The 18,851-nt window shown below is 39.9% G+C and overlaps 1 protein-coding gene across 2 annotated transcripts in view; it reads left to right on the top strand.

Moving 5' to 3' along the window:
• The window catches only part of TTC1 (tetratricopeptide repeat domain 1), a 65,204-nt gene that overhangs the window by 28,908 nt on the left and 17,445 nt on the right, over window positions 1–18,851 (top strand). For both annotated transcript variants that reach the window (XM_079145784.1, XM_079145785.1), the window contains exons 2-4: window positions 3,309–3,369; window positions 11,832–11,944; window positions 17,695–17,731. In XM_079145784.1, the coding sequence (XP_079001910.1) occupies window positions 3,309–3,369; window positions 11,832–11,944; window positions 17,695–17,731 (211 nt within the window). The remainder of the gene's footprint in view (window positions 1–3,308; window positions 3,370–11,831; window positions 11,945–17,694; window positions 17,732–18,851) is intronic.

Genomic DNA, 18,851 nt, shown 5'->3' with positions numbered 1-18,851 from the left:
GTGGCCCTATAGGTTTCCAAAACTCTTTCTTTAAGGGGAGATCAATGTTAGCAGTGCCCAATTCAGACACTATGGAATCCTAGACCAAATAGCCCCTATGAGAACAATAACAAAATTGTCATAATAAACAGAATGGTTTAAAATATTATCTTCAATAAAACAAACAGATTTGCAATAATGTCTGCAGTTTCTAATGGAGGACAAAGAGGATGCAGAGGGATGTAGAATGTGGCTGTTAATGGGATAAGAAAAGATTATACAGAAGTTCTAGATAATAGAAAAGGTGAGAGTGTAATCAAAAGAAATTGGATGTTAGTATGCAAAAAAGGGAGAAAGAGACTCTGAGGGAACAGGTAAACAAAAGAAAAAGAGAGCAAGAAAAATAAAGAAATAAAACTTAAATTTTTTCTATAAGGAGAAAAAAGAAAATCTACAGTATAACAGTCATATAGTAATGAAACCTCCCACTGTTCAGTAGCCTGATGCATGAGAGGTACCTGACAATGAGCTTCAAGCCTCCAGCAGGGTCTCAGGATGAGATTTGTCCCACCTAAAGATTGGAGCTCTGGCTTCCAGGATAATCCAAGATGGCCGCTCTGGCTTCGAAATGTGTTGGCAAATGGGGAGCTGCAGCTCGATGTGGATGTGGTCATCTGGAGGTCCTGGAGGTGGGATGCGGTTGGTCAGGCAGGGGTCCTGGAGGTCCGTTGTGTTTGGTGTGGTTGTGGGATCCTGGAGGCCAGTTGCAATCAGTCGGTCTGGGGGTCCTGGTGGCAGGGAGCAGTCAGTTGATGTGAGGGCCCCAGAGGCAGGGAGTGATCGGTCTGGCTGAGGGATCCTGGAAACGGGGCTCAGTCAGTCTGGCTGTTGTCTGAAAATGGCAGCAGCCACGTGTAATCAAACCTGTAGGTAATGTAACAGAGAACTTCCAGGCAACAGCAGGCAGCTGGTACTCCACTCGCGGTTGGCGATCAGTTTTCCGACTGTTGTCGGACAATCGAGAGGTGAACCTCGTGTGTTGGGTGATGGATAGGTGTGAGGCAGGCAATGGACAGACGAGAAACAGGCAAATGGCGGATGATAGGCGCCTGACAGTGAGCAGTCTGCACTCAAAAAAGGTGTTGATATGCTGGCAGACTGCAGGTGATCACAGCAGAAAAATGGGGTAAACAGCAGGGGATCAAGAAGCAGCAAAAACTGCCTCACCAGGAAACAGATATCCTCTGCTTGAAACTGGAGTTACGGAGCAACAAGGAATGCAGCCTCCCTCTATTCTGCCATCTTGGATTCCCCTAAAATAACTTTTAATTGCATTTCTTATGAGGTTTTCTTGGGTCTTCAGCATTCAACCCCTCCTTCCTACCTGGAGGAATTCTTCTGAGTTGTAATCTTGTTGGTGGTAGAAGCCCAGGGCCCTTGATCCATTCCCTAACAGCCAAGCCATGTGACCTGAATAAGGTTTATCGGACGCTCTGACTGAAACCTTGAATCTGGATCAAGTGAAGCAAAGCAAAAGGAATGGTCAGAATTTATTTGCTACATGGCAGCACTATCTTGTCTAGACTCACGAAAAGACATGCTTTCTGCTTCTTGACTTCACAGAGCTACCTCAAGTTCTACCTGCCTTCTTGAACCTGTTCTTTAAGCTTCCCAGTGGTTCTGTGAGCCCCATATAACTTTCCAATAAATTTTCCCCTAAGTTTTTCGGCTTAAAATAGTCTTTTACATGCATGCAAAAGTACTAACCAATGCAATAGAGAACATTTTAGTCCAGGTTCCTCTCTAGTCCAGGTACTAGGTAAATATGGCCATAGTGTTGTACTTTTTATCACCACTAGTACCCATTTTATTTTTTCTATATTCTCTTAAAATAACCCCTTCAGGTATATCTTAAAGTAGATGATTTTTATATCTGCTGTGTGTCAGACATATAGTAGATACCAAAAAAAGTTGATTCAGTTTATACCTACCTTTTTTAGTTTCTTTTCTGAGATTCATGAAGTCCTCTGTTTTCTCCAGATTATAATAAGAAATCTGGGAAGCACCTGGTCTCATCAATAGCCTATTAACAAACCAGGTGTGGTAGCACAGGCCTATAATTCCAGTGACTCAGGAGACTGAAGCAAGAGGATCACAAGTTCAAGGCCAGCCTCAGCAATTTAGCAATACCCTGTCTCAACATAAAATGGGATGGGCAATGTAGCTCAGTGGTAAGGTGCCCCTGGGCTTAATTGCCAATTCCAAAACACACACAAAAAAAACATATTAACAGATCTCCAGAAAAAAAAATATTTTTGATTTGGCTTCTAATCTTGAATACCAGTTATTCAGATTTTTGGCTTCTATGTATAAAATAGCCTGCTAACTATATTTCTTCCCTTTGGACTTTTTATTTAGTCCGAAGTTTTAGGAATGAAGGAAGAGATTTTGGGGGACTTTTTATTTAAAAAGAAAAAGCATTGTCCAAGGTGATAGCAGTTCTACAGGTGCTTCTGCCAGTTTGACTTGTGCCAGCCACATTAAGATGTTCCTGATAAAAAGTGTACACTGGCCCCATAGGGTAACATTGACTCTGCATTACATTTGATGTGTATTGGACCATCTATATGAGTTTCTGAGTTGTTAAAACAAGCTAAGAAAAGAGAGATTTACTTATCTAGGTTTCTTTGAATTTTCCTGTGTCAGCTGCTAACAGCCTAATGCCCTAACCCTGTAGACGTAATTTGTCCATAATGTACTCTTCCTGCATACTGTTGCCTTCATGACACAACCCATGATTGTTCCTAAGTGGGTAGTAAATTGCTTATTTTACAGAAAAATAGTAATTTATACTTATTGCCACTGTTTGGAAGCTTTTCATACGTAGTCACTTTAACCCAGTAAGCAGTAAGTCAACACTATTAAAGCTTTATTGTTTTAGAAGAAGAAACTTAAGCCTCAGAAAGATTCTGAAACTGGTTGTGCAACTTACGTATAGAGCCAGAATTTGAATTTATACTGCTACGCAAACCAGGGTGGAGGTTTAGTTTCATTTTTGAGTGAATAAAAATTAACTGATTCTTGAATTGCCATTCCAAGCAAAAGACAGGCCAAGAACACCTACGTTTTGTTTCTAACATGAAAATGCAATTGATGATTAGCCAGATGGTCATGTGTTTTCCTCTTGCACTGTTTGGGATTTGGGTAAAACTGACCCAGTTCTCAAAAGTTAACTTGCTGTCCATTAAATACACTTACATGTATAGAAACCCTACCTTTTATTCATTATAATATTGTGAGAAATTGTGTAATTCTCTGATCTTTTTCAGAAAAGGAGAGAGGAGAGCACTAGACTAAAGGAAGAGGGAAATGAGCAGTTTAAGAAAGGAGGTAAGATAACTGTTTTAATAGTGTTGTCGGACCATCTTGACTCATTCTGTTTCAGAGTTCATGAAGATACACCAAAAAACATCTGGAAACAACTAGCAAGTCTGAGTTGCTCACGATGTGGTGTTGCTTCTCAGCACCTGGAATTTTTTTTTTTTTTTTTCAAACAGCTCCATGTCACTCTCATTTGACAATGACCCAGTTACCCTGTATCTTTTGGCATGAGCATAGTTTTTCTTTTTTGTAGTCTAATAATCTGTTAATTCTAAAATCAAGGGTGAAACTTAGCTGCTGCTTTGGAGAACACTAAACTTGATGCGTTACTGTAAAAGCAGAGTCCCCATTTCTTACTCACCACAGTGCTGGGAAAGAGGTCTGGCCATTCCAGCCTAGCCCAGGAAATTAGTTTACTTGTATTTCGTTACTCTTTCATGTGCCCTTTTCTTTGGATACTGTGTTAGTTTTTAGTTACTATAACAAAATGCCTGAGGCAGGCACACTTTACAAAGACAAGAGGTTATTTAGCTCACAGTTTTGGAAGTTGAAAGCCCAACAAACATAGTGCCTGCTTGGTTAAGGACCCTATTGCAAATGGCAGGAACATATAAAGAGGAAAGAATTACATCTCAAAACAGGAAGCCAGAGAGAGACTCAGGAAAGTCTTGGGCCTTTATAACGATTTGCTTTCCTAAGAACTCTGTCCAAGTGACCAGTATTCCCCTCCCAGGGCGGTACCTCCAGTGCCCTGAGGACCTTGCAGTAAACCCTATCTCTTAAAGGTTCTCAACCACATTGAAAACTGAGCTCCCAACACAAAGAACAAACTGCATTAAAACCTTAACAGATGCCTTAAGTAGAGAGATGTTCTTCATGTCCTTTTCCATTGTCTCCATTTGCTTAGAAATAAAGTTGGGGTTCATTCTGATAGTTTGGTGAATTTGATCTTGTAATAACTTTCTGTGCCATCTCAAAGTGTATATACTTTAGAAATCTAGGGGGCCCGCCCGCAGGTTGCTTCAGAGACCAGCACAGGGCGCCAGGGACTCCCCCAAGCAGCTCAGCCCCCTCCGGCTAGAGAAGCACCTCTCTAGGCTAGCTTCCCGGGGCAGACCGCCCAGTGAGAGCCTCTCGAAGCAGAGCCAGCCACAAGTCCCCAAGCCAGCGGAGACATTCGACACGCAAGTGGCCTCTGGGACCAGGGCTGGGCAGCCAGAGACCTCTCCAGGCAGCATTGTCCCCCTCCAACTGCGGGCTTTTTCCACGGGGTGATCCAAGATGGCGGACTAGAGGGTGACTGCATCTCCAGTTGCCCCAGAACCCAGGATTCAAGAAGGGGAGGCATTGAGAGACTCGGACTAAGATAGAACCACGGGGTGAGTCTCCCCCACCCAGCGAAGCTCAGCTGGGTGGTAGGCCAGGATTTGAGCGGCTTATTAGAGTAGGACAGGGCAGATAGCGTCTCCCCCAGGCAGCTCTGTGCAGTCTGGCGGTGGGCTCCTCCCACAGGGATAGATCCTCCAGCCTCTTGGATCAGGCCCCCCAGTGAGAGCCCTTCTGCACAGAAGCAGCGCGGCCAGCTCCGACCCGCCCCACTGCCAGCTCCGGCCCGCCCACAGGTTGCTTCAGTGACCAGCACAGGGCGCCAGGGACTTCCCCAAGCAGCCCAGCCCCCCTCCGGCAGGAAGCGCCTCTCTAGGCTAGCTTCTCGGGGCAAACCGCCCAGTGAGAGCCTGTCTACACAGAGCCAGCCACAAGTCCCCAAGCCAGTGGAGACCTCTGACCTACAACCAGCCTCTGGGACCAGGGCTGGGCAATAAGAGACCTCTCCAGGTCTCTCTCCCTGGAACCAGTAGCAGGCTAGGGGCAGCATTCTTCGGAAGCACTGCATTATCAAATTAATCCAAGACTTCTGGCTACTGAAGGCTGGTAGGTGATACACTGGAAATCTGCAGGGTCACTATAAGCCAATAAAGTAAATCTTCAATGTCACAGAGTCCCATTGACATCTGACCAATATGAGAAAACAAGGGAAGAAAATGTCCGAAACAAACCTAGATACTATATCAATAAAACCCAATGACAGCACAGCAGAAGAAATGTCCGAAAGGGAGTTCAGAATGTACATAATTAAAACAATCAGGGAAGCAAACGAGGAGATGAAAGAACAAATGCAGGCATTAAATGAACGCACTAATCAACAGTTAAAAGAGCAAATAACGGAAGCAAAAGAGCATTTCAATAAAGAGTTAGAGATACTGAAAAAAAAACAAACAGAAATCCTTGAAATGAAGGAAACAATAAACCAAGTTAAAAACGCCATAGAAAGCATAAACAATAGGATAGATCACCTGGAAGACAGAACCTCTGATATTGAAGACAAAATATTTAATCTTGAAAACAAGGTTGACCAAACAGAGAAGATGGTAAGAAATCATGACAGAATCTACAAGAATTATGGGATATCATGAAGAGGCCAAACTTAAGCATTATTGGGATTGAGGAAGGCTTAGAGAAACAGACCAAAGGAATGAACAATCTATTCAATGAAATAATATCACAAAATTTCCCAAATCTCAAGAAAGAAATGGAAAACCAAGTACAAGAGGCTTATAGGACTCCAGATATGCAAAATTACAACAGACCTACACCAAGGCACATTATTATGAAAATACCTAACATTCAAAATAAAGACAGAATTTTAAAGACCGCAAGAGAAAAGAATCAGATTACATTCAGGGGGAAACCAATAAGAATATCAGCAGATTTTTCAGTCTAGACCCTAAAAGCTAGAAGGGCCTGGAACAACATTTACCAAGCCCTGAAAGAAAATGGATGCCAACCAAGAATTTTATACCCAGCAAAACTTACTTTCAGATTTGACGATGAGATAAAATCCTTCCATGATAAACAAAAGCTAAAGGAATTTACTAAAAGAAAGCCGGCATTACAGAACATTCTCAGCAAAATATTCCATGAGGAAGAGATGAAAAACAATAATGTAAATCAGCAACGGGAGGAACTAGCCTAAAGGAATAGCCAAATAAAGGAGAAACCAAATCATGTCAAAAAACAAAAATGAGTCCAATGACTAGGAATACAAATCATATCACAATAATAACTGTGAATGTTAATGGCCTGAACTCATCAATCAAAAGACATAGACTGGCAGATTGGATTAAAAAGAAAAATCCAACAATATGCTGCCTGCAAGAGACCCATCTCATAGAAAGAGATACCCATAGACTAAAGGTGAAAGGATGGGAAAAAACATACCATGCATATGGACTCAGCAAAAAAGCTGGAGTATCCATCCTCATTTCAGATAATGTGGACTTCAAGCCAAAACTAGTCAGAAGGGATAAAGAAGGACATTACATACTGCTTAAGGGAAGCATAAATCAGCAAGACATAACAATCATAAATATCTATGCCCCAAACATTGGCTCATTCATGTACGTCAAACAAATCCTTCTCAATTCCAGAAATCAAACAGACCACAACACAATAATACTAGGTGATTTTAACACACCTCTCTCACCGCTGGATGGATCGTCCAAACAAAAATTGAATAAAGAAACCATAGATCTCAATAACACAATCAACAATTTAGACTTAACCGACTTATATAGAATATACCATCCAACAAAGAACGAATACACTTTCTTCTCAGCAGCACATGGATCCTTCTCTAAAATAGACCATGTTTTGTGCCACAAAGCAACTGTTGGCAAATACAAGAAGATAGAGATACTACCTTGTACTCTATCAGATCATAATGGACTGAAATGAGAAATAAATGACAGAATAAAAAACAGAAACTTCTCCAATACTTGGAGATTAAATAATACACTATTATACGATGAATGGATAACAGAAGACATCAGGAGGGAAATTAAAAAATTTTTAGAAGTAAATGAGAACAAAGACACATCATATCAAAATCTCTGGGACACTATGAAAGCAGTACTGAGAGGAAGATTTATTTCATGGGGCGCATTCAACAAAAGAAGTAGAAATCAACAAATAAACAACTTAACACTACAGCTCAAAGCCCTAGAAAAAGAAGAGCAGACCAACACCAAAAGTAGTAGAAGACAGGAAATATTTAAAATCAGAGCCGAAATCAACGAAATTGAAACAAAAGAAACAATTGGAAAAATTAACAAAATAAACAGTTGGTTCTTTGAAAAAATAAACAAAATTGATAAACCCTTAGCCACGCTAACAAAGACAAAGAGGGAGAAAACTCAAATTACTAAAATTCGGAATGAACAAGAAAATATCACAACAGACACAAGTGAAATACAAAACATAATTAGAAGCTATTTTGAAAATCTATACTCCAACAAAACAGAAAACCTCGAAGACATCAACAAGTTTCTAGAGACATATGAATTACCTAAACTGAACGAGGAAGACTTACACAACTTAAATAAATCAATTTCAAGCAATGAAACAGAAGAGGTCATCAAAAGCCTACCAACAAAGAAAAGTCCGGGGCCAGATGGGTTCTCAGCCGAGTTCTACAAAACCTTTAAAGAAGAGCTCATTCCAATACTTCTCAAAGTATTCCATAAAATAGAAGAGGAGGGAACCCTCCCAAACTCATTCTATGAAGCCAATATCACACTGATACCTAAACCAGACAGAGATACATCGAGGAAAGAAAATTTTAGACCAATATCCTTAATGAACATTGGCGCAAAATTCTCAACAAAATTTTAGCAAATCGCATACAAAAATATATTAAAAAGATAGTGCACCACGATCAAGTGGGTTTTATCCCAGGGATGCAAGATTGGTTCAACATCCGGAAATCAATAAATGTCATTCACCATATCAACAGACTAAAAGTTAAGAATCACTTGATTATTTCAATAGATGCAGAAAAAGCATTTGATAAAATACAGCATCCCTTCATTCTCAAAACACTAGAAAAAATAGGGATAGTGGGAACATTCCTTAACATTGTGAAGGCCAATTATGCTAAGCCCATGGCCAATTTCATTCTAAATGGTGAAAAACTGAAAGCATTCCCCCTAAAAACTGGAACAAGGCAGGGATGCCCTCTTTCACCACTTCTATTCAACATTGTTCTTGAGACTCTAGCCAGAGCAATTAGACAAACTAAAGAAATTAAAAGGATACGAATTGGAAAAGAAGAACTCAAACTATCCCTGTTCACTGAGGACATGATTATATATTTAGAGGAACCTGGAAATTCCACCAGAAAACTCTTAGAACTCATAAGTGAATTCAGTAAAGTAGCAGGTTACAAGATCAATGCTCATAAATCCAATGCATTTTTATACATAAGTGATGAATCTTCAGAAAGAGAAATTAGGAAAACTACCCCATTCACAATAGCATCAAAAAAAATAAAATACTTGGGAATCAATCTCACAAAAGAGGTGAAAGACCTCTACAATGAGAACTACAGAACACTAAAGAAAGAAATTAAAGAAAACCTTAGAAGATGGAAAGATCTCCCATGTTCATGGATAGGAAGAATTGATATTGTCAAAATGGCCATACTACCAAAAGTGCTATATAGATTCAATGCAATTCCAATTAAAATCCCAATGATGTACCTTACAGAAATAGAGCAAGCAATCATGAAATTCATCTGGAAGAATAAGAAACCCAGAATAGCTAAAGCAATCCTCAGTAGAAAGAGCGAAGCAGGGGGTATCGCAATACCAGATCTTCAACTTTATTACAAAGCAATAGTAACAAAAACGGCATGGTATTGGTACCAAAATAGACAGGTAGATCAATGGTACAGAATAGAGGACACAGACACAAACCCAAATAAATACAATTTTCTCATACTAGACAAAGGTGCCAAAAATATGCAATGGAGAAAAGATAGCCTCTTCAACAAATGGTGCTGGGAAAACTGGAAAACCAAATGCAACAGAATGAAATTAAACCCCTATCTCTCATCCTGCACAAAACTCAACTCACAATGGATCAAGGACCTCGGAATCAGACCAGAGACCTGCATCTTATAGAAGAAAAAGTAGGTCCAAACCTTCAACTTGTTGGCTTAGGAGCAGACTTCCTTAACAGGACTCCCATAGCCCAAGAAATAAAAGCAAGAATCAACAACTGGTATAGATTCAAACTAAAAAGCTTTCTCTCAGCAAAGGAAACTGTCAGTAATGTGAAGAGAGAGCCTACAGAGTGGGAGAATATCTTTGCCACTTATACTTCAGATAGAGCACTAATATCCCGAATCTATAAAGAACTCAAAAAATTCTACATCAAGAATACAAATAATCCAATCAACAAATGCGCTAAGGAAATGAACAGACACTTCACAGAAAAAGATGTACAAGCAATCAACTGATATATGAAAAAATGTTCAACATCTCTAGTAATAAGAGAAGTGCAAATCAAAACTACCCTAAGATTTCATCTCACCCCAATTAGAATGGCGATTATCAAGAACATAAGCAACAATAGGTGTTGGCGAGGATGTGGGGAAAAAGGTACACTCATACATTGCTGGTGGGGTTGCAAACTAGTGCATCCACTCTGGAAAGCAGTATGGAGATTCCTCAGAAAGCTTGGAATGGAACCACCATTTGACCCAGCTATCCCACTCCTTGGCCTATACCCAAATGACTTAAAATCAGCATACTACAGAGATACAGCCACATCAATGTTCATAGCTGCTCAATTCACCATAGCCAGATTGTGGAACCAACCCAGATGCCCTTCAGTTGATGAATGGATAAAGAAACTGTGGCATATATATACAACAGAATATTACTCCGCCATGAGGAATGACAAAATTATGGCATTCGCAGGCAAATGGATGAAATCGGAGGATATCATGCTAAGTGAGATAAGCCAATCTCAAAAAATTAAAGGACAAATGATCTCGCCGATAAGCAGATGAGGACATATGGTGGGGGGGGGGGTAGGAGGGGTTAGTGTTAGGGTTAGGGTTAGGTTTAGGGTTAGGGATAAGGAGGGTGGTAAGAATGGAGGAAGAAAGGAATGTATAGAGGGAAAAGAGGGGTGGGAGGGGAGGGGGAAAGGGAAAAAAAATAACAAAATCAAACAACATTGCCCTATGTAAATTTATGATTTTTAATTAAAATTAAAAAAAAAAGAAATCTAGGGGTGTTAACAAATTTCCCCTAGTTATTTTAAATTTATTTTCTTATATCTTGGTTTAGCAATTGTGACTTTTTTCTAGTAGAACTAATAGTTCTAATTTTGAAAGCATAGATTTTTATATGGTTTCTTTTGTGTGTGGCAGGGAGACAGTTCTGGGGCTTGAGCTCAGGGCCTAGTGCAAAACAGGCAGGTAGCTTCTCTACCACTGAGCTATCCCTGGCCCTTTTTTAAATTTTATCTTGAGACAGGATCTTGCTACCTTGTCCAGAATGACCTCAAACCTGTGATCCCCTGCCTCACCTTGCCAGGTAGCTGGGATTATAGTCGTGTACCACCACACCTAGGTTGTTTGCTAGTATTAAATATTTCAAACCTGAGAAAGGAATGAATAGATAATTTGTTCTTAATTCTGCATTTAACAGTGAACATATACATTTAATCAGCATTTCTCTTTTAAAGTCTTTGAGTTAAATGATGATTTTTATACTTTTGTTTTCAGGTCTTTTATAAACTGTCTCTCCAGGGGCTGGGGTATAGCGCAGTGGTAGAGTGCTTGTCTAGCACGTGCAAGGCTGAGTTGGATCCCCAGCACTGGGGGGAAAAAAAAAAAAAAAAGTCTCTCCACACATGAAGCTGAGCATGGTGGAGCAGAAACTCTAGTGAGGCCATGTCTCACAATTTAAAAAGTCTGGGGAACTGGCTCAGTGGTTAAGCACCCCAGGTTCAATCCCTAGTAATGAAAAAAAAAAACAAAAAACAGTTTTAGCCAAGTTACCTTTATGGAAGCTCAATAGCTTTAGTGAAAATATATATGGTGTGTATGGGGGAATGTGGATGTGAGTGTGGGTGTGGGTGTGGTGCTGGGGATGAAACTCAGGCCCTTGTACATGCCAGGCAAGCTCTCTACCACTGAGCTATACCCTAGCCATAAAACTCTTCTTCATCCCAAATCATGGATCCCAGACTTTAATCTCTTTGGTCTGTCCAGTTCCTTAACCCCCTTTGAACTTTCCCTTCTAAGTTGCTGAACCAAATGAAAGTGAACATCCAAGGTATGCTACCACTCTTGAGCATTGAGCACTCTTCACTGACAGCATATTCAGCTGTCAGTTCACCAAGCACATGCCTTGTGAGATTGGCACAAAGAAGCACTGTTTCTTTAAAGAGAGAGGAAAGGGGGCAATGAAATTTAGTCCCCAAAACTTAATAGACTTGGACCATCTTTTTATTTGAAACCTTTGTCTTTTATAAGTGGAAAACTATGCATTTTGAAGTCTGATGGAATACAGTAGTATTAGGAGTAAAATCATAATGCCCTTTCTTATCATCCTCAGATTATATAGAAGCTGAAAGTTCTTATAGTCGAGCCCTTCAGATGTGCCCATCCTGCTTCCAGAAAGACAGATCTATTCTGTTTTCAAATAGAGCTGCTGCAAGGATGAAACAGGTATGTATCTTTGACCTCTTCTTTTTAAGAAGCACATGGTTGTGCAGTGTTTTGTAAGGTAGTTTATCTCAAAAAAGCAACATAAGGGTTTAAAGTTGCTATTTCTTTTTTCCTGTCACGTATTTCCCTTGTGTAAAGGGCTCAGGGAAGATCGGAAAATATTTTGAGAGGACTTGAGTCACACTACCATTAACATTCCTCATTAAAGTAGCTAAGTGAATACTTTCATGGAAGAAAGGCTGACAAAGTTTCCACTAAACTAGGGCAGGTTAATGAAGCAAAGAGCCAACTAGTGCATGTCCCAGAATAGCTATGGCTACTTATTTTTGGCCTCTGGAATTCTAGATAAAAACTTAAAGGCACAGGGGAACACTGGTTAAACCTCTAGGTATAAAGATGCTTATTCCTAAGACTCTGATTTTTCTGTTCAGAGAATGGACACTGGGAGAAGTGTCCGATTGTTGGGATGAAAGTTACCCAGATGCCCAAAGTATGTGTCAGAGAAAGTTCAAAAGCTTTTGTATTTCAAAAGGATTGAGAACCTGGTATAATAGGGTTAGTGTGGCGTAAGAAAAAATATATTTGTTTTATACTGTGTTGGTACTAATAATGAGATTTAGTGCTGATTTTGTCTGGTTTTCTTATTTAGTCAACATAATTAATATAGCTAGATTGAAAATTATGAAAATTTTTTTAAAAATTCTGCTTATTTAACTATGGCTACTTATATTCAAAGTGCATTTGATAGGTTATTTACCATACCTTTATACAACTCATGAAGCTGACTCAAGATTGGATAAAGTAGTTTTTTGTTTGTTTCTTCCTGTAGATCTGGTATCTACTGTTACTTTCTCTTTGATGTGTCCTGAAATTTTCTAATGTCTCCACCAAAGTCAATTTGAGTAACCAGGTTTTTTGGTATTTTGTTTTAAAAGGCCTCAGGGTAGGGAAGAGGATATGTGCTTAAATGCTTAGACTTGCAGAAAGACCTTTTTTTTTTTAAACCTGAACATGTATATAGATGAATTCCATCTCCAGGGTGAAGTACTTTTGAAGTGTCTCATGTGGCATATGTGGCATGGGAGAAGTTGTTTTATAGAATATACAAACCACCAGTTTGAATTAAGAAAAATTAAAAATTAGACCTTTTTTTTGGCAGTATTGGGGATTAAACGAGGGCCTCATAAATGTTAGGCAAGTGCTCTACTACAAAACTACATCCCCTTAGCTAAAACAATTGTTTAAAGTTTAAAACAGTATTCATTAAGGTACACTGCACTGATCAAAACCCACATCTAACAGTTTTTAAACATAGCTAGAAACTGGGTGCAGTGGCAAACACCTGTAATCCCAGTGACTCAGGAGACTGAGACCAGAAAATTACAAGTTTGAGCCTAGCCTCAGCAACTTAGTGAGGCCCTAAGCAACCTAGCAAAACCCTGCCTCAGTTCTCAAAATAAATAATAGAAAGGACTGTGGATGTGGCTCAGTGGTTAAGTGCCTCTGGGTTCAATTCCCAATACCAAAAACAGATAAATAAATAAACAATCTGACCTTTTATATTTGCTTTTCCACCTTGCCACATTGTTAGGCTGGACATTGTCATTTTGAAATGGGATCAAGGATACCTGTAATGTCAGAGGAAATACACGTTTGTTTGGCTCCTGGGACTTGGGGTTCTTTGCTGTTAAATCTCCTGTGTTAGTAATAGTGCTGAGTTTGAGTTTGCATAATAGATTTGTTCGTAAGTTTGGAAAATGTATGGTCTTGTGGACTTTGTCTGCATCTGAGAAGAACTCAGAAGATCCACTCTATGACCAATTCCTATACAAAAAAGATGCCTTTTTTAGTGCTGAGTTTTTGGGTTTGTTCTTTTAAGTTGTACGTTTAATATTTTAAGAATACTTGAGAGCTTCCAGCATTAGTAGCTTGATGAAATTTTGTTTTCAAGGGGAAGGTACTTGGGGATTGACCCCAGGGGTGCTGTATCACTGAGCTACACCCCTGGTCTTTTCTTTTTTTTTTTTTTTTTCAAGAAAACATTTTATTAAAGATAATGTTCATCTGGATGGTGGTGCATACGTGTAATACCAACTGCTTGACTGAGGCTATGGGATAGCAAATGCAAAGATCCTGGACAACCTGGCATGACCCTGAATCGAAAATAAAAAGGACCAGGGGTGTAGCTCAGATGGAGTGCACTTACCTAGCATGTGTGAGGTCCTGGCTTCAATCCCCAACACCTGCAATTTCAAAAAAAAAGAAAAATAAGAGTAGCTGGGGACATAAGAGAGTGGTAAAGTGCCCTTAGATTTGATCTAGCAGTGCTGCACAAAATGTTCAGACTGGGGGTGTGACTTGGTAGCAGAGGTCTTGCCTTGCATGCATGAGGCGCTGGTTTCATTCCAAGCACCACACAGAAAAGTTCATCTAGAGAGATATGTCCAGGCTGGTAACACCCTGTAATCACATGGACTTGGGAGGCTGAGGCAGGGCCATCCCAAGGCCAGTCTCAGCAACTTAGGGAGACCCTGTCCCAAAATAAAAAGGACTGGGGGTGTGGCTCAGTGGTAGAGCACCCCAGGGTTCAATCCCCAGTACCAAAAAAATAAAAACCAAGCAGACCTCTGGCAACTCTCAAGGTTCAGTTCCAAGAGGATAAAAAACTTAACTGCCACTGAAGGGAGGCGAAATTGACTCGTGCGTCAGCCCAGACCTGACACCTGACAGCTGTACAGCTTGGTTGAGTTAACAGCGTTCTTCTTCTGGAGACCCCCCTCATGCACTGAGCCATTTTCAGATGCAGATCTTGGCAATGGCTAAGCCCCTGCAGGTCCCCACATTCCCAGTCCCCTTTGGGGGCCCAGTCATAACAGGAATTGAGGTCACATGGAAACCTAGAGAACATCTAAAGTTTGTTAAACTAAAACAAAACTGGAATTCCCTTTGTAGCCAAAGGACTAGGATTGGAAATTTCCCAAATTGGAACATTAATGTCAAAAACATTGGCCATTAGAAATTAGGAATATGGAAAGAATAGGGTAGGAGTTAGGTTTCACAGCAGGGTACCCAATAAAAACACCCTCTAGGGGAAACCAGATTTCCTTTCTGTGCCCCCAGCCTCTGTCCTATTTAGGGGTACACAGAAGAGTAGGGTCCATGAGACCAGAATTTTCTCTACCCTGACCCCTGTCCTTTCTCATTTAACATATGTGATCTTGTTTTGAATTTAAGAATTAATTTATGCAGGTAGGGTGTGGTGGTGCAAGCCTGTAACCCCAGGACTCAGGAGACTAAGGGAGGAGGACGGTTGCAAGTTCAAGGCCAGCCTGGGCAACTTAGTGAGACCCTACCTCAAAATAATAAAGGACTGGAGATATGGCTGAGTGGTTAAATGCCCCTGGGTTCAATTCCAGATACAAAAAAAAAAAAAAAAAAGATAATATATATATTAGCTCACTCTGTGGTCATGAAATTTTTGTAGGGCTGGACAGCAGTGTAGAAGTCAAGGAAATCCAGAAGTGTTTATCTTTCAAGTCAAAGGCAAACAGGCTCCCAGGATGCCTCCTAAAATAGTGTCTCCAGTCCTTTTTATTTTTAAGACAGTGTCACTAAGTTGCCAGTGCTGGCCTGAAACTGGTGATCCTCCTACTTTAGCCTCCCAAGTCTCTGGGATTACAGGTGTACACCTCCATGCCTGGCTCCTTGATACAATTTAAAAACCATATTCTGAATTTTTCAAGACATTGATAGGTTAACTGCTTTAAGAAGAAGAATTTCAGAAAGCCAAGTTTGCAGTCTTAGCATCCCTGTCTGTGTGCCATTGGCCAAACTTCATATTGCGTATCTGAAGGGGGGAAAAAACAAACTGTCGTTGGTTCAGTTTTAATGTACATTTTACATATAGATTGGTATATATCTCTATCTGTGTATGAAATTTATGAAAAGATAGTTTCTGATTTTTTTTTTTCACACATTCACTTTATAGACTACCACTTTTAAGTATGAGGGTTTTTTAGTGTGCTGAGGTTTGAACCCAGGGCCTCATACATACTAGGCAAGTGTTCTACCACTAAGCTACACCGTCAGCCCTGTACTCTACCGTTTTAAACAGTAGATAGGACCTGGAACCCCTGAGTTGTTAGTATGCTCTGCACCTCAAACAAAGGATTCTGAAGTAAAATGCCATGATTCCTCAATTTTAAGAGGCCAACTTACCATGAAGATACATCATGACTTCATAAGAACTTCTGGGGGCACAAAGCCATCACAGTAGGGGTCCACTTAAATTGTAAAGTTTTACTTATTCCTGTTTAAAAATTTTTTTATGAAATAGAGCCTGGGCATAGTGGCACATACCTCTAATCACAGCTACTCAGAGGCTAAGATAGGAGGATCACAAGTTTAAGTTCAAGGCCAGCCTCAATTACTTAGCAAAGCCATGAGAAATTTAGTGAGACCCTGTCTTAAAAAGAACTGGAGATGAAGCTCAGTAGCAGAGTGCCCCTGAGTTCAGTCTCCAGCACCACCAAACCAAACAAAATGAAAAGAAACTTTATGACGTTGTATATCTTTGATTTGTGGATATCTGATAATTTGGAGAAATACTAACTTGCATAAAGTTATAGATTTCTTTGCTACTGAACTTCTTACAGTATTTAATATGTGAATGGTGAACATTGGAAGAGACATAGTGTTTCCCAGATAATCCTGGGTCCTTTTTGTTTTTATCGTGGTAAAATACACACAACATAAAATTGGACCTTGTAACCATTTTGAGGTATGTGATTCAGTTGCATGAAATACCTTCACAAGGCCATGCAATCATCACTGCCATCTAATTCCATGACCCTAAAGGGAAACCTTGTGCTTGATAAGCAGTCACCATCCTGGAATTGCTTGTTATTGAATGCTTAAACAATTTAGTAGATGTTGCTCTAAAATATTTAGCATTTCTATAGGTATTATTGGGGGTGTTGAATATTTATTTGAACTAACATTTCTGTAATATTGTTGGAAACTTCTGATTAGCAAAAATAAACATTTTAGAGCTGAAGGCATCTTATATAGAAATCAGTCCAACCTGCTCATATTTAAGATGAGAAACTGAGCCCTAGAGGAGGAAGGCTAGGTAGCATGGCCAGTGTCAAGTAGTAGGTTAGTGTCGGATCTGGGACCAGAGTCCCGTTCTTCTGACATCCAGTGTTTCTTCCATTATGCCTTGCTTCTAGTTTCAGTAAGTTAAATCACGTAGATATTTTATTTGATGAATTGTTCATGTTTTTGTTTGATCAACGGATGATCTAAGTTTTATAACAGACCATGAACCATCTGAATACTCTCTAGAAGATACTCCTTAAATGTGATAGTATAACTGCTAGCCAAAAAAGAGTAGCTCATTCAGGATCCATAAACCGGTCATTGCCCAGTTAATGGATCACAGTTCTCTCAGTGTCGCCACTCTGTCATACATAATGCGTTCCACAAGTGTGACGATCAGCTGGGACAGTCTGTGAGGATCCGTCAGCAAAGACACTGCCTGGCCACTTGTTACCAGGAGGCTTTCAGGTCAGAGCCATCCCCACATTAATTTTGAATTTTATCTTGAAATTTTATCATGTTTTCATGAGATTGCTTTGAAAAACATTCTGTATCTCCATAGCAGGTGTAATGATCAGATCATACCAACGGACTTTGAGCCATTAAGATAAAACTAGAGTAATGCATATTAATATTGTATTTCCTTTTAGGACAAGAAGGAGATGGCCCTCAGTGACTGCAGCAAAGGTACATCTTTTGTCTTACTACCCGTTAGTATACAAGAGCGTTACCTCAGCTAGACCCACAGATACGGGGCTTTTGGTCAGGTTTGTACTAGTGCCTGTGTACCCTGCTTCTGGGGCTTTTAAAGAAGCAGCATAGTTTAGCATTTTCAGAGGTGCTATATAGTAGTAGTCATCATAGAGTAAGCATGCTTTCAAATAGGTAGTTCATTCCCTTTCTTCTATGTTAGTAACTACGTGAAGAAAAATTAAAAGGTACCTTGGCGAAAGAGTGAAACTGTGAAACACTTTACTTTGTGTAATCTCTGAATTGCTTTCCTTTGAGGTTCAAATTGAAGATCTTAGGACATATGAATCTGGGTGTTTAGGGAGGAAATGCAACTATGGTGAGGTGCTTTCTCCCCCTACCCCCACCCTAGCACCAAGGATTAATCACCAAGCTACATCCCCAGTCCTTTTTATTTTTAGTTTTGAGAACTGAGACAGGTCTCGCTAAGTTGCTGCAGCTAGCCTTGAATTTGGGATTCTCTTATCTCAGCTTCTGGAGTCACTGGGATTACAGGTGTGCGCCCCCTGCAGGGGGCATTTTCTAATAGTAGCAGGCAGAGACTTCTATTGTAATCACTCGTCCAAACCTACTTCCCCAGGGCTGGGGATGTAACTCAGTGTTAGAGCACTTACCTAGAACGTGTGGGGTCTTAAAAACCCCACAAGCATCACAAATCAGGAGAACTTGCCAATTACTCTTTTAGATTTCTATATAATGAATCAAGCCTTTGCTATATATCTGAGTTCCATTAAGGGCTTTACTTCTCCCAACTTTTTTAGAAAAACCTCTAAATATAGGATCACTGCTATTTTGAGGGTGTTTTGTTTGTGTGTATGGGGTTTGGTTGTTTGGTTGGTTTATTTGGTTTTTGTTTTTCCAAAATTTTCCTTATAGTGTATTTTTCAGTTTTTCTACTAATTTTTTTTAACATTTTCTGAGGGAATCACAGTCAGAAAGAAACTTGTATATTATCTATTTCCCCTTCACACTAAGCATAAATTCCCTTGTCTGGTTTTTATTTGTTTGTTTTTAATTCAACAGTCTCTATTCACTTTTTAAATTTTTGATTGTTTTG

Source organism: Sciurus vulgaris, assembly GCF_902686455.1.
Source record: "Sciurus vulgaris genome assembly, chromosome: 6".
NCBI classification, from domain to species: Eukaryota; Metazoa; Chordata; class Mammalia; order Rodentia; family Sciuridae; genus Sciurus; species Sciurus vulgaris.
Note: the sequence above shows the minus strand (reverse complement) of the source record. Positions and strands in the feature narration are given on the sequence as shown.